The sequence below is a fragment of the Triturus cristatus genome, chromosome 2_1, assembly GCF_964204655.1.
Source record: "Triturus cristatus chromosome 2_1, aTriCri1.1, whole genome shotgun sequence".
Classification (NCBI taxonomy): domain Eukaryota; kingdom Metazoa; phylum Chordata; class Amphibia; order Caudata; family Salamandridae; genus Triturus; species Triturus cristatus.
Genome location: NC_140581.1, coordinates 86139799 through 86165757, shown reverse-complemented (window position 1 = coordinate 86165757; position 25959 = coordinate 86139799). Strand labels below are relative to the sequence as shown.

Genomic DNA, 25959 nt, shown 5'->3' with positions numbered 1-25959 from the left:
CAACAGAACCTTCACAATCTCCAACTGTGACTTTAACAATGCCACATCTTGATTCATAATCAGAAGATCATCCAAGTACACAATTATACAAATCCCTCCTTCTCCCAAAAAATGCAACAACTGATCTCATCACCTTTGTGAAACACCAAGGGGCTGAAGACACCCGAATGGTAGACAAACAAACTGGCATTCATGACCTTTGCACCTGAATTGTAGGTATCTCTGACACTTCTCTGACATGGGAATTGTAAAGTATGCATCTTTCAGATCCAACTTTACCAACCAATCTGAATCCTGTAAAACATCTCTCAACAGATGCATGCCCTCCATCCTGAAATGTCTGTATGTTACATAATAGTTTAGATCTCTCAAATTGATCACAGGTCTCCATCCCTTGTCTTTCTTCTCTACTAGAAATAACGTACTCGCAAAACCAATCTGATTTTCCTCTACTTTTATAATTGCTCCTTTCTAAAGCATACCCTCTATCTCTTCCATCACCATGTTTTGTTGCTCTTTGTTGAAACACAACTCTCTTGGTTCCTGTCTTTGTACAGGGACAGAATTGAACTCTATTACGTAACCCGTAACAGCCTCCAACACCCAAGGATCACTTGTTATCCCTTTCCATGCTTCTACAAAATATCTCAACCTTCCATCTACCTTTCCTCGGATAAAACCAGTACAGATGCTTATACTCGTACCTGAAACTGGTGCAGTTGATTGCCCTCAACCTCTCGCGGCTCTAGATTTGATTCCCCTTCCTCTTTGAGGATAGAATCTGTATTTACTCTAGGATTCTCTGAAGAATCCCCTGTAAAAACTCTGGGTCCTATAGAATCTACGGCTGGGAGGTTGTCCTCTCCTCCCAGCCTTGCCATAAAAATAACTTGCCCCACCAAACACCTTGCTCATAATAAACTGTGCTTTGTCTAAAGCACTAAAGGTATGCACGTACTACCCCAACGCCTTGACTAACCCTTCACCAAAAAGCAAGCCTTCGGGATCTTCATTAGACTCTTTACACACGAAATCTCCACATTTTGGATTTATTCATAGCAAAACTGCCTTGCGCCTTTGGCAATCAGCCCCGCATTTACATTGCCTAAGAAGCAAAGTGCTCTCTGACACAAATTATTATCCAAATCCATGCCTCTTCTACCATGTCAAACATTCTTGCGAGAGGGCCTAATGTATCCAGGAGCTTGTCCTCACATTGCTTTAAAGATTTCTCTAGTCCTTTCCTTGGATTTCTCTCTCCCTTAAACATATATGTAATTAACTCCTGATCCAGATTCGGAGTCAGCAAATCCTTATCCCCGATCACAGGGTGTGAACATTCTGCCCTCTTTACATGACGTTCATTCTTTTCCATGGGCCTCCTTTTCCAGTGTCTAATATAGTCCACCACCAGTCGGATCCTCACTAATTAGTCTGACTCTTCTTGGTAAAGGCCAGTAGGACAGGTAAGCAGCGCCAGGACACCCCAGGGTAACCATTGCGCTCTACAAATTAATTAACATAACATATTTTTTTAGGGTCAACTATCTTTTGACCAAACAGATCAATCACAATCTTTTCTCCTTTGCTCCTGCTATTCTCACTTCCAAAATTATCCTCCAAATCATCTTTATAATTCAAATCAAATATGTACTTTTCCAAATCATTATTATCTACACCATCTGCAGGGATATCCTGCCCATCATTGGTGTTGCTATGAACACCCACTCTCAGCAAACCGCTTGGGACTGCTCTTCTTTCAGCACTGGATTCTAAATGCTTTCTTTTACCAGTACATTTGCCCCCTGGACCTTTTTGAGCTAACCCCACACCGTCCGAAAATGAAAAATATTCTTCCTCCTCATCACGATGAGTTCTCTTGCTACCAGACAGGGCTGTTTTCACAGTTTCCGGGACCTAGCTCCTTATTTCCTCCAGTATAATATTTTTAATCATGGACCCGCGCTCCTCAATATTAGTCACCTTTTCAGACATGATTCAAATTGAGCTCCTCAACAATCTACAACCAAAACTCCCATTACACTATCTGCACAACAGATTAAAAAAATCTAATAATGAAATGTGCACCTTCCATTACTAAAACAGCCGAAACGGTTGCCTAGAAACGACCTAAAAGCTATGCAATATGCCCAACCGTCTTTAGAAATAACTTCTGCAACATGCCTCTTAAAAGATGTATCCCGTCCATCTTGTAGTGACTGTACACCAGGAATCGGTTGAAATCCCTTAGGTTTAAAACAGATCTTCTTCCCCTGTCACTTTTCTCTACTTGGAAGAGTGTACTTACAAAAACTCTTCTTTCGTTGCAAACTTCTAAAATCGCTTCCTTTAACAACATAGATTTTACCTCCTTGTGTACTACTTTTAATTTATCTACATTCAAAACCAACTCCCTTGGAGGAGAGTACTGCAAAAGCAGGGTTTCTGAGAAAGTTTATCTGAAACCTTGGATGGTTTCTTAAAACCCATGGATCCTGTGTAATGGTTTTCCACACTTGGGTGAGATGTTTGAGGCGACCACCCACTCTTTCCTGCGAAGAAGAAGAATGAGAAAACATAGTACTCTCCCTGGTATCCAGTGTGACCTTGGCCCCTTGCCCATGGTTTACACCATGTCTTTGCTGAAAACGAGTCCCTTAGGATTCTTTGTGGTCTCTTTCTCTGCTAAATCTCATAACTTGGGGTTGATTTTCTTTAGAGCTGCACAGCGCTTTTGCCCTTTAGTCCTGCGTTGGCGCTCCCCGGTAGAACCATAGTGCGCAGGCGCCAGCCTCTTGCCTCCAAGTCTAATGAAAGCCCCTAAAAAAAGTAACGTTTTAAAAGTAAAAGAACACAGAAATTTCACTAGTTATAGTTAGCTCTAGTAACTATAACTCTCACCCTCCCCAGGCACAGTTTTCTCATCAATAATTTGATTGCAAATGTTGCAGTGATATTATCAATGATGTCATAGAAAATGTCATGAGCGATGTAATATGTGGGGTGATTAGCAGTGGCCAGGCTCTGCTTCCAACCCCCTGCAGGTTGCAAACCCCGTACTGTGCATGGCCTTTTGCCATGCATGGCGAGAGGTTGACCTCAGGGCCTGACCTGCGGCTAGGCCTGAAACCAACCCCCTCACAAGCAGCCAACCCCATACTTTGTATGGCCTTTGGTCATGTGCAGCAGGGGGTTGGTCACAGGGCCTGGCCTGCAGCTAAGCCCTGTGGCCAAAACACCACTCCCCCAAGCCTCTTTAGGCCTCCAGGATGTATCTTATTTAGACGAGGAGCCCTCCTCCCTGAGCTTTATTAGGCCCCAGGACCCCATCCTATGTGGCCAAAATGCATAATTAAAGGGAGTGGGGCATGTCGTCCCCCTCCTCAAGCACAGGGACCCCATCCCTCAGTGCCACCAGTGGCTGCCCTGTTGCCCACACAGGGCACCCACAAACCACAAGTTGGGGGCTACGCGGGGAGCCCCAGGGTCCCCTCTGCCGCATCCGGCTTCCCGCATGGTGCAGAAGTTGGAATTGCTCCACTCAGAGGGAGCAAGTGTTATTTGCTTGCTCCTTGGGGGGGGGGGGCGGAAGCAATATTTGTTCTGTTTCACTACCTGCAGGAGTGTGGTTAGGGAAACAGAACAGAAGTCTGCTCACATCCGGTGGGAGCATGTTTTAATCTCCCAACGCTGGTAGAAGACTTGACTTCCCTGCCTGCACTCCTGTAGGCAGTGAAGACACGTTTGTTTCCATCTGATGAGAGATTTAAAAATGCTCCTTCCAGGCTGGAGCAAACATATGTTTCCCTGCCTGCATCTTTGCGGGCAAGGAAACCACTGTATCCCTGTGGCGAGCCACAGTAACTGTACCACCCCTGGGGGATGGGGTCTCTGGGGCCTTTAAAGGCTCATCGAGGGGGTCTATGCGGCTCTCCTCCCTTTAATTACTGGTATATACCTGAGAGATGGGGTCCCCAGGGGATTGTGTCCCTGGGCCTTTTTAAGGCTTGGGGAGGTGGGCCCTCTCCCATTTTATTATACATTTCGACCCACACACTGGGGTCCCCGGGGCCTACTTAGTCTCCGGGAGGGGGGTCTCCCACCCTACTCCCATCATTTATGTACTCAGACCCAGAGGATGGGGTCTCTAGGGACTTTTTAGACTTGGGGAGGGGGGCTGCATATTTGGGAGGGGGAATTAGGCCATAGACCAGTTCCTGCAACCAGTGCCACCCAGCGTGCAGCCACTCTGTCCACCAGTACTTTGGCTAGATTATTGGCTTCATATTACGGAGAGAGATTGTGTGGTAGGAACTGGAATGATTTGGGGCGACCAAATAGTGACTCGATAGCGATCGGTTGGTAGAAAGTCTTTCTGCAAAGCTCACTAAGAACATTTAGAAAGTAAGAGGTATAAAAGAGGCCAATTTCTTAAAGAGTTCAAGAGGGAGACCGTTCAGGGAGTTACAATGTAGTGTACTGGAGGCTTTGAGCTCAACATGCAGCATACTACCCGGAGACACCCATAGTAATCTGCAAACACAGTGACAATTGAATTTTTTAAATTTTATTCTTTTTATTAACCAATAAACACGTGCTTCAGAGAAAACAGTGCAGTATACATAGTACGTGGTTTGGCATACACAGTTCCATAGCAGTATCCATAGTTTTATCCTCCCAGTGGCCCGCTTTCCCAACCCATCTGGTGTATGATACACTCACTCCATATGTTCCGCGAAGGGTCTGGAACCCCCTGTCGTGCAGTGAACTAACCATTCCTATAGTTCACCCAGGCCCCCCATATCTTTTCAATTTGCGTGGGCATCCCCTGCTCTGATATACTGTCTGCTCAGCCAGTTGGCACCAGTCCAAGTCATGTTTCCAGGACTCCACCGTTGGGGCTTCACTGGCACCCCATGCTCGGGCGATGTTTAGTTTTGCCACCACTCCAGGCAAGGCCAACCAGGTAGTGGCCCATTTGGGCCGGACTATCTCGCCTGTCACCCCTAGGTTATGCCATCTTGCCTCTGCCGGGACCTGGTCCCCCAGCACCATAGTCATCACCCAAACCAAACCCTTCCAGAATCTTTGGATTTTGGGGCAGGCCCATAGTATATGGAAGAATGTTCCAGTCTCTCCACAACCCCTAGCACAGTGTGACGACGCACAGTGGCCCATGCGATACTGTACTGTCTTAGAGGTGTACGACCTGTGTACAATGCGGAGTTAAATCAGCCTGAATCTTGCTCTCACAGCTATTTCTCTGGGGCTCTGCAGGGCCTCTCCCCAATCAACATTCTCGAGGAGACCCACATCCGATTCCCAGGCCGCTCGTAGTGATCCCATGCAGTCAGGGGTGTTGTTTATTAACTTTTTATATGTGAGGGATATTGCCCTATCTATCATCGGATCAAGTAGGAGGCGATCCTCAAGTGGTGTGTATTCCGGTAACGGATCTCCTTCTTTCAAGTGGCAATGAAGTGCGTGTCTCAATTGTAGGTATCTAAAGTGTTCGGTCATTCCCATTTGAAACTCTGTTCGTAGGCTATCAAATGCAAGCATTTTCCCCCTCTTACAAACATCTCCCAAGAGATCTATGCCTATGTCGCTCCATCTATGGAAGCCCTTCAGGCACCCCACCTCACTGAGGAAATCACCCTCCCTAAGTGGTGTTTGCTCACTAAGCCTGGCCGCCCACCCAGTTATTTTAGTCACCTTCTGCCATGCCATAATCACCATCTGTGTATGGGTCTGCAGGGACGGATCACCCCTCCTTTTCAGGTAGCGGATAGATAAGTAACTACCCTTACCCATGGTGAGTCGATCGACCCGGTATGCTGGTTCCTCAGTCAGCGAAAAGACCCACCATTGATGTTAACCAGCTGTGCTGCCCAACAATATTTTCTGATGTCAGGCACCGCCAGTCCCCCTTCATGTACCCATTTCTGTAGTTTTTTCAGGGTGATTCTCAGACAGCCTCCCCCCATATCAACATTCGCTGTTCTGATTCAACTGCACGGAAGAAAGCTACCTGGATCTGGAATAGGGTATTCTGTATTGCGTATAGTAGGCGAGGGAGAGCCATCATTTTAAATAAGACCGCTCTTCCCATGAGAGAGACCGGCAGGCGCCGCCAATGGGCCACATCCCCTTTCAGCCGTTCCAACTGCACATATACATTTAACTGCATAAACTCCTCCTCCATTTTGGTAATCCAGATGCCCAGATATTTAAAGGACTCTTTGTGAACCAGCTCTTTGCACGCCAACATCAGAGTCGGAGGCTCCCCCGCCAGAGTGAATACCAAGGACTTATCCCAGTTTATTCGATATCCGTAGTATTGACCAAAAGACTGTAGTATGTAGATGAGCCAATGGAATGTCTGTCTAGGCCGGTGGGCGTATAGCAGGATATCGTCCTCGTAGAGGGAGATACTCTCATCCCACCCCCCTCCCACATCAATGCCTCTCACCAATGGATCTCCTCTTACCCATGAGGCCAGCGGCTCGAGTGCCAGCGCAAAGAGCACCGGCGAGAGCGGGCAGCCCTTCTACATGCCCCTATGCAATGTGAAAACTCTGGACACCATCCCATTAACCCTGACACGTGCCATCAGGGCAGCATACAGTTGCCCAATCCAGGCTCAAAAACTCGAACCAAACCCAAGCTTGTTTAAGACCGCAAACAAGTAGGGCCACTCAATACTATCGAATGCCTTATGGGCATCAAGGGACAAGAGTGCTGCTGGTTCATCTGGTCGTTTCTGTACCATGTGTAATACAACATATAAATGGCGGAGATTCAGCCTGGTGCTTCTGTGAGTCATAAAACGGGGCTGGTCCGGATGTATCAGCGATTGTATCACAAGGGACAAACTATTCGCTAATGCCTTGGCCAATACCTTAGCTTTAAAATTTAATAACGAGATAGGTCTATAAGAACTACAGAGATCTTACGGTTTTCCTTTCTTGGGGATTACAACTATAGTAGCCGTCCTCAGATCTGGCAGCAGTTGGCCCTCTACCTTTGCCTCTTGGAACATACGAAGCATCTGAGGCGCAAGTTTCCCTGCCACACATTTGTATAACTCCGCCGGGAAGCCGTTTGGACCCGCTGCCTTCCCCGATTGCAAATCCCTTATGGCTCCTTCAATTTCTTCTATGGTGAAGTCCAAATCTGCCACCTCCTGCTACTCTACACTAAATGTCGGCAACACTACATCTTTCAAAACTCTTTGCAGTCCTCTTCCCCTCTGTCCGTCTGTGTCTGGTAGATTCCTTCATAATACTTAGCGAACGCCACTGCAATATCTGTGCCCGCCCCTCTCTTCGTACCCTCGGGGGTCAGTATCTCAGAGACCCAGTTGCGACTTCTGTCCCTCCGTTCTAACCCAGCGATAAATTTATTTGCCTTATCACCCAAGTCATATATATGTCTTTGCGTCGCTATTGCATATGTACGAGCTACATTTTCCTCCAAATCTCTAAGTTCTTTGTGTTTGAGCCTAAGTGTGTGTTTGCGTCCGGCATCATCCCCCTGATCCAATCCCAAGGCTGATTCGAGTGCTGTAATCTCCTGTTCCAGACTGTCGCATTGCACTCGTTTTTCTTTACGTTTAGCCCCCGCTTGTACAAAGTCCCTGGCCACCGCCTTATATACCTCCCATAATATGCAGTTTGACTACACAGTCCCCGAGTTTTCTTTAAAATATTGGTCAGTATATTCCTCGAACCGCTCCCTGAACTGCTGATCTTTGAATAAGCATGGGTCTAAACTTGGAGGTAGAGTCCAGTAACTCACTGGGTCCTGCAGGACCACCTCCACCGGGGCCTGTGACATCCAGCCTGAAAAAGTCCAGACGTGGTGATGTGCGTGAAAATATAATCTAAGCGGGACCCACTGCCATGCGCCGCTGAAATATGGGTATATTGTCTTACAGTGGGATTGTGCAATCTCCACAAATCCACCAGCCCCATTGCATTCGCAAAAGCATGTAGCGGCTACGATCCACCGGCTCTGTGGGAGTGTGTATCTCGGTCTAATTCTGGCGACATCGTCTCATTCATTTCCCCACCCAAGATTAAAGTGCCCAATGGCATGTCAAGTAGTAGCTTGCTGAGTTCTGGGAATGTTACCCCATGCATTCTCGGAGGGATATACACTGAGCATATGTTTAGGGTGTGGCCTTCTCATGTCCCCGACAGTGCCACATACCGTCCCATATGGTCGCACCATGTGTGAGTTGTCACCAGTGGCACCGAATTCTTGAGTAATATCGCCGTCCCCCTAGAACCAGTTGTAAACCCTGCATGTGTCACAAGCGTGTATCTGAACCAATTGAGTGCTACATATTTATTGCCTTTCAGGTGTGTCTCCTGCAGGAGTACTACATCTGGGGAGTGTCTACGTAGGTACTGTAACACCATGGTCCTTTTAATTTTGTCTCCCAGACTGTTCACATTCCATGATAACACCTTCAGTTTCTTAGTGTGATGCGAGGCCATCTGGGAGTAACCCATGTCCAGCTCCCACCCTCCCTTCCCCCCCTTCAGCCAGCACCCCGCCCATATGTATCAGGATAGAACCTTCAGTCCTAAGACCCAGGTCATTACGAGTTGCAGTAAAATTCTGAAGCAAGCACAGCACACCTGTGTAAATGAAAACCCCGTTAACAGTACCCCCCTCCCTGATACCCTGCAAAGAAGGTCTAAAACTACCCTTATCCCCAACTAACACAGCACCTGTCACCTAATAAACAGTCAAATAGTATAGGGGCTGCCGTGCGTCACCTCCCGTAGTCCCCAAGAAGCCCAGACTCAGCCCTAGTCCAGCAAAGTTCATTGCAGTGCACGATCAAGTTTCAGTGGTCTAATGTGGTGTGATAACATGTAATCTCACCCGACTTACCAAGTGATATTATTCTCGCCCCTGACATTCTCTAGGGCATGATACGCATCATCTGGGAATTTCACAACCCAGTCAACTGTGAGACCAAACAAGTTACTTCCCCAGCTCCTTCGTGCCAACGGTTGGGCTCAACGAACGCAAACTCCTGGATCGTTTGTCGCTGTTGTTCTTGCATTCAGGCCGACCTGGAGACACCTGTTGTCTGCTGCGATCTCCTCCACGACCCCCCTCCTGTTGCTGGTTACGTCTCGGGGAGTGCCCCTCTTGTAGCCAGTCCTGCACTTCCGATGGAGCTGTGAAGTACCAGGACTTACTACTGTCGATCACTATAAGTTTTGCAGGAAAGAGCATCATGTACTTTATTCCTCTCTCTCGGAGGGCACGTTTCACTCCATCAAAAGTACGTCGTTCCTGTTGTACTTTCAGAGTGAAGTCCGGAAAAAATCCCAAGACCGAATTCTCGTAGGGAAGATCTCCACGCACCCTGGCTGCCTGCATAATAGCATCTCGGTCCCTATAGTTCAGGATCTTGGCAATAATTGTTCTGGGAGGCGCCCCCAGGCTTCAGCAGGGGTATCGGGGCTCTGTGGGCTCTCTCAACCGTGAAGAAGGTAGTCTCTTGGCCTTGAGGTGGTCTAGTATAATATCTTCAAGGAAGAGGTCTACACTCAGGCCTTCCGCCCCCTCCAGAACCCCCACCACCTTAATGTTGTTTCTGCGGGCCCTCCCTTCTTGGTCCTCCAACTTCAGGGCCATCTGTTTATGCTGGTGAACCAGCTGTTGAACCTGTTCCTCCAGTTTACGTGTGGTGGATTGAAGATTTGTGATGTTGGTCTCGGCTGTGGTGACTTGTTCCAAGGTCTTATGCATGTCGGCCCACATGAGATTCATCTCAATCGTGACTTTGTCAATTTTGGTCTCCAAAGTCGCCCCCAGGACCTGAATGGCAGCTATGATTGCCCCAAGAGATGGTTCAGGTGACTCCTCCTGTCCACCAGTCGCCTCCTCCTCCGACGGCGGCTGCCTCAGGATCGCGTATTTGTCCAGTTTATTGGATTGTACTGTTGGAGCCCCCTTTGGCTTCATTATGGCAGGATCCAGGGCCCAGGGGGAGTCCGCGTACAAGGGGGGACGCCTGGTATCTTCGTGACACTTTTCCGCAGTCGGTCTAATCCCTTGACCGGTGGTCTGGCACCACCGTGTAATACCTTTGTCTATCTCCGCTCGTGGGCGGCGTGAGCTGGCTGTCTGCTCTCAGTGCCCACTGTGCATCCGTTTCCCAGGACCCCTGCACCCCTGTCTCGGTCGCTGCTTGTGGCTGCTGCCCAGGAGGAATGAGATAGGAAAGGGGGGCAGAGGCCCTCCTCCAGACGCGCCAACTAAATGGGTCTCCGTATGGGCTGGCTCATGCTGGGGCCCAGAGCACCCTTCACCAGAGTCAATGTAAGGCCTTCCACAACTTAAGCCGGTTTCCCCCTTCAGCGTGGCCTGCTAAATGCGTGGACAGGTCTGATCAGTCTATTTTTCAGGCCGCCAGCCCCACAAGATCGTCTCCATTGTGCGTGTGGCAGATGCCCTACTGCCTAGGCCCGGCAGTCCTCACGCCGGTGGTGCCAATAGGAGCCAGTTTGTGGCCCAAACCACATGCAAGGGGAGGGGGGGCACTCCACCATCCTCTCGCCGAGTCTTACTCTCACACCGCGATCCCGGTCGCAGGGGCAATCTGGAGTCCAGGCCTCACGGTGCTCACTCGAGTCTCCTTGCCACCTTCCCCCGGCCGCTCTACAGGCCTCACCGGGCGGCCGGCAGCAGGAAGCTGCAGGATCGCTGTAGCGGAGTCCGGGCATCCTTCGTCCGAATCCAATTGTTTTCGGGCCTCATTCTCGATCAGTGTGATCCGCCTCCGATGCGCCGATCACAGGCACCGCCCAGTGCCACTGCAAGCTTGTCTTCCTCCGGCCGAGCAGGCCCATCACCGCCACGCCAGCTTGTCTCGGGACGCCCTTCCCTCCGTCGGTCGCCAAGCCCTGGAGCGCAGCTTCCCATTACTGCAGGTTCATTTCCCGCGTCGCCACTGCCAGGTGATGTGTGGATTTTAAGGGCTTTTGTCTGGGTCCCAGCGGTGTTCTTGCTCTACGCTGCCATCTTGGCAGACGCCAGGCTACGCCCCCTGATGCTGGTGGCAATTGCATTTTTAGAAGATACAAGCTCAACAAATGACTCCCAAGTTGTGGTGATCAGCTTGGAGGATACCTCACGGTTAGCCAGCTAGTAAAGCAGGTTACCTGGTTTATTACTGGTTTCATGTATACAGCACTTCTAGCTGAGTCAGAATGATGAAGTAACGCAGCCTTTCATATATTAGTAAAATTCTGTTTGAGGCAAAGAATTTTAGCCTCTACAGCTCTGACAGTAATATTGTTTAGTCTTTCTCCCTCTTGCAGTTACTATGGCATGTTACCCTAGACTGTCTGTCTGCATCCAGGACAGCACAAGTGGAAAGGGTTTGCAAAGTAGAATAACCAGGCCCTTGATCCCCTTAGTGAATCCAGAGTGAAATACCTGGGTGTATCCATAGACCTCCATGAAACTGCAATTGGTACTTAGAAGGTGTTTCTTGTGTAATAGCAGCACATCTGGGCAATGCCATTTATCAAACTGCTCATCCTCTAATCAATGCCATTTCTGTTTCATGATGAAATGCAGTACCTGCATTCCTCAACAGAACAATGTTATGTATGTTTGTAAAGCGCACTATCATCTGCGAGGGTGTCCTAACGCTGAGTAGGTGTGTGCGCTTAGCCCTGCCTAGCAAGCTACATGTGCCATTGGTCAGAACAATACAAGATCACGATGTTGTGATATTCCTCCCAAGATTCAAAAAAACATTTTCATACCAAGCAATTTCCCATCACCACACTCATTCCCAATCTCCACTTTCAACCCAGAAGTATCTGTCACCCAAGAAGAACATCCTTCGAGATAGGAGTGAGTACTACCCAACAAAACAATTAAAGTAAACAAACTCCATCCCAAACACTTAAAAGAGTAAACATGAGACAAGCACAGTTTCCATAAGTAGATCATGGTAAGCCCACATTTGAAGCTTAGTGGTGTTGGTTGGTTAGAACTCCTGTGTCCACTAATTAGAAATGGAGGCCTATGCATCCATCCTCCACCTCCCAAGCATCAGCCCCTTGCTTGAAGTCAAAGTGGAAGGACAAAAGGCACCAGAATAATGTGAAACGTGAAGTGGGGACAGAGGCCTGTGCCCTCTAAAGTCGCTGTAAGGAAAGGAAGTGAAGCTCTAAAGTAGAAATTAAGTAGGCCTTTGACAGACAATGAACCAGGCTGCTCAGCAGGGGGTAAAGGGTGAATGGAAAGCAAGTAAGCCACAAATCCCTAGCTTTAACTGCTGGTGCTATTCACATGCTCATCGCTGAAGGATGTTCTTGGCCTGTAGTGCCCCTCTCACCCTCAGAGTCAACCACCATATGTTGCTCATCACTTGGATGGCTCAATATGCCCTCAATCTTCGGATGGCAGTGCCTTCTGCGACTTCTATTCTTCTTTGGTCCCACAGGAGTGCTGCTTGGTTCCTCCTGTCTATGGTTCCTGCTGCCTGGACCGGCCTCTCCTCCACCCAGTCCCACACAGTCTCCTCCATATCAAATAATTGTGCTTTATCACTGAGGAACAACTTTAGTTTAGATTCATGTAGGATTTCTGCTGTTGCTGGACTTGCATTGTGTAATCCAGGAAGATCATAGCTTTTGACGAGTAGTGAAACAATTGTGTTTTACTGTGAGACACACTTAGGAACATGTTATGAGTTATGAGTTATGTAATATGTGAGCTCATGAGCAATACATGATGGGGCGCAAGTTATAGTTAGTTCACAAAACTATAGCTAGCCTACTTCAGGTTTTTTGGTTTTAGTTAAAATTACCTCATGTTTCCTTCCAGTACCTAATATAACTCCACTTTAACAATTGGGGTTTTTCTTTGAATTTCTGAGGATTGTTTTTAACATAAGTCAAGGTCTTAACTATAACGACCGTTTAACTATTGACCCTATGGAGAACCCTCTGTAATTTAGTAAATTCCTAAGATGAGCACAATGGCATACAGCCTTAGAGACATGCTTATAGCCACAGTGTGAGTTAAACAATCTCTAAGTGTGTCACCCTGACATTTCATATTATTCAACAATGTGCAATATATATATATATCTATCTATAACAGCGCTCAAAGAACAAATACCAGCACTCACGGGGTATATCCCCCTTCGGATTTATTGGCACAAGGAATAAACAAACACGTTTGTTTATTCCTTGTGCCAATAAATACACACACACATATATATATATTTTTGACTGAAAAAAACAAAGGTTACACGGCCATTATAATTAGGTTCACTTTTTATATGCACAAAACCATAGAAATTCAGCAGTTGTAGTTACAGATATCTCAAGTACCTATAACTTGTTCCCTAAGGTAACTGTAACTCACGCCCTCGCCATGCACATTTTTCTCTGCAATAATTTTATAGCAAATGCTGTGTTAAACTTGGTACTTGTATAGCACACGACTCACCACTGAGGCATCTCGGCGCTGTACTCATACCGCTGTAGGAACCCTTCCTGGCTTTCCCTGTGAAGTGTCCACTCCTGGGCACCCCCATGGTGAAGCCAGGCATCCCAGCGCTGTTGGGGCCATTGTGGAGATTAAGCAAGCTATTGCCCAGAGTTGCAGCGTGGGACCCATGATTAGAATAGGCACTGAGGCGAGAATATCAGGTCCGAGGAATTATTTTGCCCGAGAACCCGCCGAGGCGGGAATCGAACCCTGGTCCCGGACCAGAGCTCTGCATCAAGGTCTGCCGCTCTAACCATTGAGCCACACTTCTCCACGTGTTGATATTATCAATGATGTCATGAGTGTTGTAATATGTGGGGAATTAAAAGTTCAGTCCCCTACCAAAACTGAGAGGACTGTTGTGCTGTGTGTCAATCAGCAAAACAGAAGGAACAAAAATACGCTGTCACAGAAAGGAGTTTAAACAACAACTGTCTGGCATGGAAAGTGGATTGCCCACTCACGTAGTCTGGCTCCACACGAGTGACGCTCATGTCAGCAGGGCATTTCCAAATCCATTCACCCAGTTCGCAAAACACCATGTGAAAATAGTGCATCAGCCATGCCAATGTTGCTGCTACATTCAGCTCCCCCACACAGTGTGGAGAGTGGAAATGGCGTGACATCACAGAACGTGACTGTGGCTTACAAGACCGCCATAATCTGATCTGTGGTTCTAAAAGAGCCTAATCGTATCCCAGAATGCTATGTGAGAGAGCTTGCTTACATGTGGTGCCCTAATGGACTAACATTTTGGAAAGGTCTATGGAGGGAATGTGAATTAATGACAAACTAAATACTTTATTTTTTTTAGCCATCTCATGTCTCTAACCAATAATAGGTTACAGTAATGCAAAGCCAATTGTACCTTTTATTTGTGCCGGTGAGAATTACATTATCTTCTGTTGTGCATTTTAAAAACTAAAAAGGAGTTTAATGCTTGTTCTAAGTACACATGCCTGCTAAGTTGGATGTACAGTGTTGTATTAAAATTATATACGATTGTTAATTAAAATGAAAAATAATTTGTTGCAGTCCTATGGCTAAAAATTGCAATATATCTCTTTTCTCTCACCTTCTGCAAATAAATAAAAATATAAACCATTTTAACCATCTCCCCAGTTTGCCAATGCCCGAACTTCTGGCTTTCCCAATGCTTGTTTAATTTGTGGGTATACTTAGTCTTAAAAATTATAATTAAAAAAACATATGTTTTGAAGATAACTTGTTTTATTAAAACTGCTGACAGTTCCCGAACGCTTTCATGTTTCTTTCAGGTTACCCTCGAACTGGCTAAGCATTGACAGCTCTGTGCTCCAGTTCATGGCGCAGTCGGTCGGTGCCGGAATATGGAGAGACACCACTGCCTCCGCTGTGGAGGAAAGAGGCAAACTACTGCTCCCGGAACAGTCATCGTCCCAGGGAATCGAGCGCCTCGAGAGTCCTCCGCGGTAAGCTGCACTGGCTACGTTCAAAGGTTTGTCCTTTCCCTTTGGTTGGTTAGATATTTGTTTTTTCTCCTATAAAATCGACTATTTTTTATGATAATACAGGGACATAGCTATCATTTGTGTAGCAGGGGATGTAGCACCGGGGCCCTAGGGTAGGGTGACCAGATTTTGAAAAACAAAAACCTGGATATTTTGCACAAATGGAAGTAGGTGTAGAATTATACATGGTCAAATGAGGAGCACAGATAACTGCGATCATCTCCCTAGAAACACAGACAATAAGGCACTAAGAGAATAAAATAATTAGCGCAACACGTGAAACAAGCACCAGTTGGAACCAGTATCAGACCGCACACCTTAACTAATTACCCATCAGTTTAAGTGATTCACATGTTGGACTAAATATTTAGCATAGACATAAATGTATACAGAGTAGTCATGGCTATTCATTTTGAGTCGTAGGGTGTCCCCATTGTTGTCCTGAAGAAGACCCTGATGATTAACTCTCATACTGAACTAAATGGGGTTGAAACATTGAAAAAAGGCAGGCTGGCATAAAACACTGAGACATATGGAATTAACCATCTCAAAATCCTTTATAAGTGAAAGGATTGGACAGATTACACAAGCATCGGTCAATCTGTTTTGCATATAGTTGTATGTTCACACACACCTTTTAGATTTCTAGAGAGACAGAAAGAGAGAGACAGAGAGAGAGAGTGTATGTGTGTGTGTGTGTGTGCGTGTGTGTGTGTGCGCACGTGCGTGCATGCGTGCATGCATGCGTGCACCTGGCTGATATTGCATTTGGGCAAAGAACTGGACTTGTTGATATGGACTCCACCGAAAGTGAAATAAGGTAGAAATATTCAGAAAGAATCAACATTCTAGCTACTGATTATAAATAACCTAGGTTCTGAGTAACACACGGTTACCCCATACTGTGCTGAGTATTGAGGATATAGGACATTTCTCCTATGGCTTCACAGACTAATTCTTCAGCCATCTTTAAACACTGCAGCATCACAAACAATCTAAACCTCTGTCCTTTCCCTGTCGGTTTGGAGCAGGCAATAGATATTTATGTCATGCTAGCCACAAACAAGTTCATGTATGTGTGAGGAAATGGGGTGTATTTTATGGTGTGGTTCTGTTCAACCTCACTGTGTAATACACTTGCCCTATAGGACTCTTGAGTTTCGTTTGTCAAACCCTCGGCTCAATCCTGGGTAGCTGTGGCACTAAGCAGCAAGACTTACACAGAGGAACACGTATTAAGCATTTCAACTGCACCAACAACAATCGAAGAAGAAATCGACACAACAAGAAATCCGACACCAATTTATAAAAATAGGTTGTATTTCAGAACGAAAAAGATCCACTGGAGGGTTCCAGAGGTATAGATTGTAATAGTAATAATAAATCAGTGCATTTTTACTAAACCCGGGAACAAGGCTTGGCAAAGTCTATGAATTGGAGACATAACCTTTATCAAAGAAAACTTAGGTAAGTGCCACTGCGGATGTTAGAAATACTTAGGGCGACCAACTCCATCAGGGAGCTAGTCAGGGGACCAGTAAGGTCCTCAAGAACAGTTACCTTCACAGGAAGAGCTGTTCTTCAACAGATCCAGGCACTTTATCATCATTGCAAGGGGTTCCTATGGAGTGGTCCTGATGCAAGGGATGAAGGATGCTGAAGATGCTGTGAACTCACTTCCGTCTCACAACCATTCAAGTCTGCCTAACCCCTGCAGTGAGCCAATGCCCCAGTTTGCTATCTGTGTATCTGGCTCAGCCAAGACATGGATGAACTCTGGAGGTCGAACTATGGAAGGGCTATGGCCTGGCTTGAAGAGTGAGTTCCGGTCTTGTCCAGGCTACCCCTTTCCATAGCGGGGAGGATAGCCATTGCTAAAATGATTGTCCTACCCAAATTCCTATACCTCATCAGGCCGCAATAAATCTACTTGCTCACTCGCTATGGTGAGTAACATTTTATCAGGTCGTGCTATTTTTAGGGCCTGCTCTGTATGGGGAGCTGACAAATAACAGGTTATCTGCACATTCACCAAGTGAATGAGCAATAAAGGTGTCTTTAAATCTTGTTTTAATCTTGAAACATTTGCTTTGTGTTTAAATACCGATGTCAAATGTGAGGCTGCGTCTTTTGCCAAATCACTGCTTATTTATCCTGGAGAGTGGCTTTTACTTTTATTTTTCCGACTGCAAAAGTTAGAGGATTTTGTAAAGTGAACTGTCTGGCAGTCGTGATGTGCACACAGCAATTACATAGCTTCTAGATGAACAGCACAAATGTTTCGAAATATATTTCATTAGTTATAAAAAGCACTTTTTTTGTCATTTTAAAGTTAGATGGATTTTGATATGATCAAAACAAATCAGAATACCTTACTTGGTGATGTGAAATGGTAAATATTTGCTGAAATTAGATTTCCACACAGTGTTTCTACCAGTAAAACTGCATGGTTGTGGGAAAGTTTGTGGCAATTTCATTGGAAAATGTCTGTCTGTAAACAATTGTGCGCTACTGCATCTTGCTTTATTGATATTTAGAGAGAGTTTCTGTAATATGAACTGCAAAATCTTCCTGTCCTTTACCCTGATGACAATTTAATTAATGAACTAAGAGGCAAGTCAGAGGTCATGCGTACCATATACGTGGGCTATATTTTTATTATACATGGTGCAAAGGTTTAGCGTATTAAATCAAATGAAAGAGTTTTTAGTACAGCACACATGCTGAAATCGCATATTTGAAGGTAGCCTCGAAAGTAGCAATGAAAGACAAATGTGACTGTGAAATAAAATATTTGCCTAGGATCACAGAATTCAAGACCAGTTTTTGGGTCAGGTCAAGTGCATTACAGGTAAATTGAGTAGATTATTCAAGTCACTAGACCTGCAGTTCTGGTAACATTTTTCAGATTTTTTTAGGCCTGCTCTTCCCTAACCTCCCTCCCACGACACAATTCCTGAAACGACTGTGCTCAAATTTGATCTCCCTAGCCTGGGCAGGCAAACAGCTGTGGATCGTGTGGGAGGTGTGTACCTTGCCCTTCCAACAAGGCAGCCTGAATGCTCCTGACAAGTGCCTATATGAATACTGCACAAAAGCCCAAAACATTACATTTTGGCTATTGTCCACTTGGTTCCAGCCCTACACGGCTGTGGATACAGACCAAGCAGCTCCCTGCCTCTAGCTGCTGCACTATATCAGCCTTACACTCCCCCAGGGGGGAGTTTGACAAAGTGGCATGCATTCGCTAGGCGTGGGATGGCTTGTGGCGATGCATCCTGTTGTCTTGTATATTTAATCGCTCTATACCGCTCGCATGCAATCGCATGCTTGAGGGCACTAGGAGAGCCCATCAGCACGGCCTCTTTACATTGGAAAACTTCTATCCAGATGATCAATACCTGCCATTTTTGATGCTGATGAGCGCCCGACCCTTCTACGCTGGATGCCCTCCTCTACCATCTGCTACTTGCCATGTGCCGCACGGTACAAAATACATTCCCCGCACCACCTCCCACACTGCATGTACTGGAACACCTCTTAATGAACCCCTTCCCCCAGAAATTGGTCACCCAATTGTACACCACAATGCATTAAAAGGCACCGGCATGTGCCCCCACTGCTCATTCGGCATGGGAGCTAGAATGCAATCCCCATTCACAGAAGCACAGTGGCTATATTGCTGCCGTCAGACTAAGGCCTTGTCACCCATATATAGACTCCGGCTAATTCACTTTAAGTTTCTGACAGAATATACCGCACCCGGAAACAATCGTAGTGTATGGGTCTGATTGAGGAGATGCACTGCCTGATGTGCGCCGCCCCACAGGCTACATTCCTGCACCTCGCTTGTGAATGCCCACACGTGGCCAGCTACAGGACCGATGTCCACGGTTCCCTTGCCCAGATCACTGTGGTCTCGCCGTCTTAGATCATACTGCTGGGTCTCCTGAGATAAGTCAAAGATTTCCCCTCCCCTGAAGCCTGACGCCTCACTGCGATGCTACTACTACTGGCCAAAAGGCGGGTGGCCATCCACTGGGGCAGACGGCCTGCGCCAGTGATTGCGGACTGGCTGCAGGATGCTACATACTACCAGGAGCAGCTGTCTAACTATTGAGAACTCATGCCACCACGATCACGCCTGAAGGACATTTGGGAATCGCTGACGACTTACTTGGGACAAAGAGAGTAAAATGCCTCTTCGTATATGGAGGGGGCTTAGCCGGATGTGGGGACAGAGCCCCTGCCTGATGAGGTGCCTTACATACCCAATCGCTTGGCCTCCATGCACTCAACCTGGACAGTCCCTCTGATCAGGTGTTTGGCTCGCCCTTCCCCATATCATGAGAATGTATAAGCTGATGTACACTGTATGTCCCCGGATTGCCCCTCCCCCTTCCTATTCATTCCTGTGTTTCACTACCTTGTTGATGTTTCGTCGCTTAAACGCCAATAAACAAATTTAAAAAAGAAAAGGATGCAGTGGATGCAATGCAGTCAGGGGACAACGTCCTGCAGGGATTCCTCAGTCCACGAAGATGGTGAGGGGGTCCTGGTTGTCCTCTACAGTCTGACCGAAGTCAAGTCACCACTGGACTACCAGTCGCCCTTGACACAGGCATAGGCCAGTCTTTCCTGGGTCGATAATGTCCCTTTTGAGGGTCCCAGCACCTCTCTGACTGCACTGCCAGGCTCACCGAACTAGCATGCAACTCTGTGCTTCAGGTCTTCGTCCTCAGTGCTGCACAGGGGCGGTGGTAGCGGTTTGAAGACCTTGAGTTACCAACTTACCCCAGTAGGCTTCTTCAACTGTTATGTCCCTGTGCTGCGAACAGGAGGCCATCAGGTGGCCCTTGGAGTCTCTTGGCCTGACTGGGTTCTGGAGACGTCTTCTCCTTGCTCAGGACTCATCGGGCACAGTCCCTCTCTTTGCTCTTTGCTAGCCACCATGTGCAGCAGGTGCAGTCCTCATTGGTGCAGCTTCTCTTTGCTGGTGGGCGAAATCTGAGGCCTGGGTGCCAGGGGTGCCCTCTTAATGCTCGGAAAGTGCCCTTAGGGCAGGATGCAGTTGGTAGCCAATGAGCAAACATATTTCCTCCTACCTGGCAACTACTTCCTGTGGAGTGTGGTATCTGGCTATCCCAGGATGCACCATTCTGGCTGCCCACTCCGAAGATGGCGAGACCCGTCTACTGGCGTACAGACCTCACTAGCCCACTCTGGGGTTTGGCTACCTCAGGGCTACCTGTCGTGTGGGGAAATGGTTTGGCAACTGGTTTCCCTCTCTGCTCCTTGTACTAGCCTGTCTACCTCAACAATGGGGCAACCCTCCCCCTTTGAATGAATTTGAATGGATTTGCATTTATATAGCACATGGCTACCCTGAGGCCTCCCAGCGCTGTGGACTAACGCAGATGGATACCAGGCAGAGAGCTAAAGAGAGTCCTTGAAGAGGCAGTTTTTCAAAAGTTACCGGAATGCTAATAAGTTTGGCTCCTTCCGGAGACTTAGCGGAAGAGTGTTCTAAAGATTAGAGGCATTAGAGGAAAAGGAGCGTCCGCCCCATCTTGATCTCCGTATTTTGGCAGAGACGGCCAGAAAGGAAGATGCTAGAGCGTTGAAGCCTGCCTTTTGGGGCTAACATCTAAGTGGCTTCCTGCAGGAGGGAGGTGATACCTTCCTGGCTGACAATCCCTCATTGTGCTCCTTCCTGAGAGTCATTGGCACATCTCTGCAGGACGGCAGAAAGCTGGTTTGTGAAGCCGGCTCCATGGGTGCCCAGGAAGGCACAGGAGTTTTAAAGGCAACAAAGTGTCAGCTTTGCTAAAGCTGCACACTGCAGCAAGTTACATTCATTTTGGCTCGAGATACAGATCAGGCAAGTCCATCCACATTAAAAATGGTCATCTCATGTGTTTTAATCTGAGGGCATGTAAAATGCATTTTCTGCCTGTGTCATATGTTGCACCCTCCCTTTAGGACTCGGTAGGCCTGCCAGAGAGGTGACTTACACCACGTGGTGGCTTTGCCATGGCTTTCAATTGCAAAGTTGGGCTAGCAGCGCACAACTGCTCCACCAGTCTGCAGTGGTGGACTGGGGGACTTGTTTCACTTGGGGGACCCCGAGGGTTGCACAACCAGTGCTACAAGCCCTGGGCTGCTCCCTCTAACTAACACCTAAGTGTAATACCAGGGTGCACTTTTCTAGGGACTTACACATAAGTTAGCCATCTCCATTTGGGTATAGCCAATCAAACATACAGTCTAGGGTCAGGGCACTGGCACTGAAGTCTGGTTAGCAGGCCTCAGTGCACGCTCATAGTCGGAAAATATGCAACATCAGTTGAAAAACCTGTGTTGATCATACAAAAAGAGTCATTTCCTTACAGTATGCGTAAGAACAGTGTGGTTGCGCATCACACCAGATTTGGTGAACCCAGCTATCATAATTTAGATATCTTGAAGCCTTGAACCTTCAACAGCTGGTTTCCATTCCTACCCGTCCAGCCAGAAACTCTCTGGATACAAACTAGATCTCTTCCGAATCTATCACCTTAACTGAAGTACTGACCATGCCTCAAAGGCAAAGAAGAGCTTTCTCTTGCCCTAGTTAACATGCCTCTGTGACACAGGTTTTCTTCTTGTGCTGAGTGGGTGATTGAGTGAAATGATATGTCTGAGACAATAGTTGGTGCTTTATAAATAATGTCACTCTGAAACACTACTAAAATATGTTTAATCTGAAATAAGAGAAGACATATCCAGTATTTTGTGGCCACTTGACTCCAAAACGTCTTCAGGAAAGTAAATGCTATGTCTGATTTGAGAAGATGAGGTTGGTACATTCAAATATTATGTGTAGCTTTCCTCAGTGCACTCCCTGTATGCTAAGAATAGACAGGCACTGGAATGACCTTCTAGAATCAGGAAAATGTGATGAATGTTGCAATCAAGTTATATTTTTGACCTGTAGTAAAACTCTTGCTTTAGTTCAAATATCTCTCTTGATCATGTTGTTATGATGGCACTCCATGATGTGCGAAAGGCTTGTGGCAAGTTTTTTTGTCTGGGTGATTTTCCACTTTCTGCAGACAGCACATGGTAAGACGCTAATGGTATTTCTTTCAGTTATCAGCAGAAGGCACTTCTGACTTAATGATGGTATATCTTGCTGCAGGGATTCTGCTCAGGAACAGAACTTTGCTTGGAACCATAGAGTATCAGTATGTAGGGACGGAGTCACCATACCACCTCAGTATCTATAAGTCTGAGTCAGAGTCTGACTAGCTATAGTGCCTCACTTGCCCTCCTAACCTTTCAAGAGAAACTAGTGAATTGGCACCCCAGAACATAACACTCGCGACCCTCTCAGGGATCGTGGTAACAGGACACACCCTTTTGCTCGCTTTCTCACTTGCTCTGCTTGTCCACAATAAAATAACCAGGAGACAGAAAGGAAGTTTAGAATATTTATTTAAACTATTGTGCTCTGAAATGCAGTATACGTGCCACAATTAGGAAACAAATGCATACCAAAAATACTGTTAGCATGGTTAATAAACCCTATACCATGAAAAGCCCTGTCATGTTATAGGACAGAGTGGCCTTAACCCCCCTGCTACTAAAGCTAATTGAATATATATATAAGATCTTTGGGATTACTGTCCGACCTCGTACCTTAGAATACACAGATGGGCGTTCTACATCTCAAGAGACGCCGTGCTCTTGTCTCAGAACTTTCGTTCCATGTGTGTGTTTTTGGCTCCTGTGCTCATCTATATGACAAGACATGTGTGCACATAAACAACAGCTGCCTTTCTGTGTTATGTCTATGTGCTAGTGCGTGGCCAGAAAGAATAACAAAAGGGACATTGTTGTCTATGTTTCTATGTGATTTTCAGAGGTCTGAGGGTCAGTGCTGTAAAAGTTAACTTAAGTGTGCTTCTGCTCTTTACTAGGTTGCTGGATCTAACATGCACTTCTTTTCCTCCCCTCCTTCTGTAGAATTGTTAAAGCACTTTGCCATCACATTGCTACTGAACCAGGACAACTAAGCTTCAAGAAGGGGGATGTTCTGCAGGTGTACTCCAAGGTGGACCCAGAATGGCTGCACTGTGGCTTAGGTTCGGAGAGTGGACGAGTACCGTGGATGTATGTCACCCACCTTGAGGACTAGGACAATTGATTAGGACTGGACACTAACTACAAACTGCACTTTCGGATGCTTTATGGGAACCCTTGCAGGCAGTGACACTCCAAGCAAGTGAATGAACACACGCCTGTCCACCGTTTCCTCCCTCAATCATGACTGAAAGAAGCCCAGTAACCTTAGGTGGTTGGTTATATATTTTTACCTTGCTGCAAAAAGGGCCATGTAGTTAAAAACAAGCGTGCCTCGTGCTCTTTGTGCATCCACAGGTGTCGTGTTGCCGGAATTCGCCATGCATGCAGCCGTGTGCCAGGGGGACTGCCTGTGCTTTTGTGTACAGCTCGGCCACCACCACCATGTCATGGACCTTACGTACAAACTGTAGCAGGATCAGAGAATCCTCAAACCTACACTACTGTAGAACAGTGTATGTGTGTGGCTAACCTTCCCCAACTAGATATTATGAATACTGCGTCTTGTCATTTGAACACCATTAGCCTAATCTGCATGAGGCTCAGGTGGTGCAGTTCAGGAATGGGAAAGAAGGCAACATTTCCCTACGTTCAATGTTCCGGAAGTGGCCACCGGCACTTTCCGCCACACTATCCTGTCAAAGACGGACATGCGGGACATGACCCACAATTCGAAAGTCCAAAGAGTGAAGCACCACGCTTGCAATGATGCAAGTGTATGGCCTTTGATATAAAGGCAAACATATAAGACCTCTCCCTTCTGATTGGCTTTGTCCAATGGTCTCAAATTGCACTTAATTGCTGTCAGCAAGCCGCAGCAGTCGTCGAGATGAAGTGGTGTATTCCACAATACACCACAGTTGTGTTAGGTTAATGGATTTCAGCCTTCTAAAGGAGTGAGTGGTAGAAATTGACAAAGGTACTTGGGTGGCAGGAACTCTGCATAGGAATGCTAGGAGGTGAATGGTCGTGAGGCGTTTTGTTTTGCGCTTGTCTGTATCTTGTAAGGTTGTTCACAGCACAGAACAGCCGTACACATTCTGAGGACCTATTTTTTTTGTCCTTTTCAGAATTCTTTTTCATTTCTTTTCAAATACGATCATTTTTTTTAGTACAACAATGAAAGGTTGGGTGATATTTTATTTTGATATTGTTTATTGTATTTTTTTAAGGGAAAGAAGCAAAGATTTGTGGATGTTTGTTTTGCAATGATGCACAGTTGACATCCTTTGCATAGCAGAGTCATCCGCAGGGGTTTTTAGATAAAAAAGATAATCAGCGATTCATTTTCAATGCATTTTTGTGACCTTATATGTCAGGAGCCCAGCATTTTGTTGACTGGACTGGGTGTGGAATGTTCTGTGGGTTGTTGGCCACCAGCTCACGGACTGGGACGGCCGGGGAAATGAAACTGTTTGTAGCTGTCCCGTAGAGGGGCAGAACAGACAATGGTGCGTGGACATGGAATATACCATAAAATGGGCAGGTTCTTGCTTTTTTTGCACTGTTGAGTGGATCAAGGGTCATTGGGTGCCTTCTTTCACATTCTCATGTGCGCATCACTCCAACGGGCAGTATTAGTGACACAGGAAAGCGGTAGAGTCTAGTAGACCCTTTCACGTGCCCTTGCCATTCCTATATACATGTTTATTTCTATGCTCCTTTGTCTCCAGCCTAGTCCTCTCTCTATTTCTACGCCTAGTCCTCTCTCTATTTCTACTCTCCTTCACGCGCCCTCATCCCTTTCCCGCCCCATACTGCCTGCATAGCCTCAGAATATCCTACTCTGAGAAGGGACTCCTAGTATTATAAAGTATACCTCCGGCTTGTACATAACGCTGTTACAGATGCGGCGCCTAATCCAGTTTGTACTTTACCCATTATCTGTGTGTGTTGCTAGTATTTATTTGTCTATTTATTATGCATATTAATAAAAAAGGTGCTCATCAACATTCATGTGTTTCCTGTTGCCTTCTGCCTTCAGGCTCGTTATTGGTGTCACCTGTGTTTCCCTAAACATTTGTTTTATCCTCCGGAACTTAAAATTACCTTTCATCGGTACTGTACTCAATCAGTCAGGATTTATTTTTAAGCACAGCAAATTACCAGTGAGGGTCTCAGGGCGCTGGAGTTACTAGGTGCTTCGTGGAAAAAGCAGTAAAGAATGAGGTAAACGCACAAGAAAGCACTCACAAAGGAGAGGAAAGAAAAAGCAGTAAAAAACGAGGCAAAAGCAGGAGGAAGCCCTCAGAAAAATGGGGGAAAGGAAGGAGAAAGTAGTTTAAAAAATGAGGCAAAGGCAGGAGAAAGATGGGCAGAAAGGAAGGAAAAAGCAGTGAAAAATGAGGCAAAAGCAGGAGAAAGCGCTCAGAAAAATGGGGGAAAGGAAGGAGAAAGCAGTAAACCACGAGGGAGAACTAGGAGAAAGCATTCAGAAAATGTGGAAAGGAAGAAGAAAGCAGTAAAAAAACGAGGGAAAAACAGGAGCAAGCACTCAGAAAAATGGGGAGGGGAGTAGAGCGGTGCAGCAGCATGGGAGAGCTGGGCCTGTACTTCAAGATCCTTAAACATCTGTACAGAACTGATGTCAATGGTACTTCTTCCTCTTTTGGGTACAGACGTCTGTACTGAAGTACATCCATCTGTACCTCATGCTCTTCTGTTCAACAGCATCTACTTACATAAAGGACTCCCAGTTTTATGGTGTTTATTTTTTGACATTTCTCTTTGTATTTTTTTTAAATCATTTTATCTGTTTTTGTCTATATTTATTTAGTTTTTTGTGAAAAAATGAAGCTAA

The 25959-nt window shown here is 46.3% G+C and overlaps 1 protein-coding gene across 10 annotated transcripts in view; it reads left to right on the top strand.

The window, feature by feature from the left end:
• Positions 1–25113, top strand: part of RUSC2 (RUN and SH3 domain containing 2) — a 352089-nt gene extending 326976 nt beyond the window's left edge. For 6 of the 10 annotated variants that reach the window (XM_085628114.1, XM_085628113.1, XM_085628119.1 and 3 more), the window contains 2 exons: positions 14823–14996; positions 23043–25113. In XM_085628114.1, coding sequence (XP_085484240.1) covers positions 14823–14996; positions 23043–23214 — 346 coding nt within the window. In that variant the 3' untranslated portion in view covers positions 23215–25113. Of the gene's footprint in view, positions 1–14822; positions 15023–23042 lie in introns of all 10 variants that reach the window. The other 4 variants (XM_085628122.1, XM_085628121.1, XM_085628116.1 and 1 more) reach the window with 1 other exon arrangement.
• Positions 25114–25959: the final 846 nt, after the last annotated feature.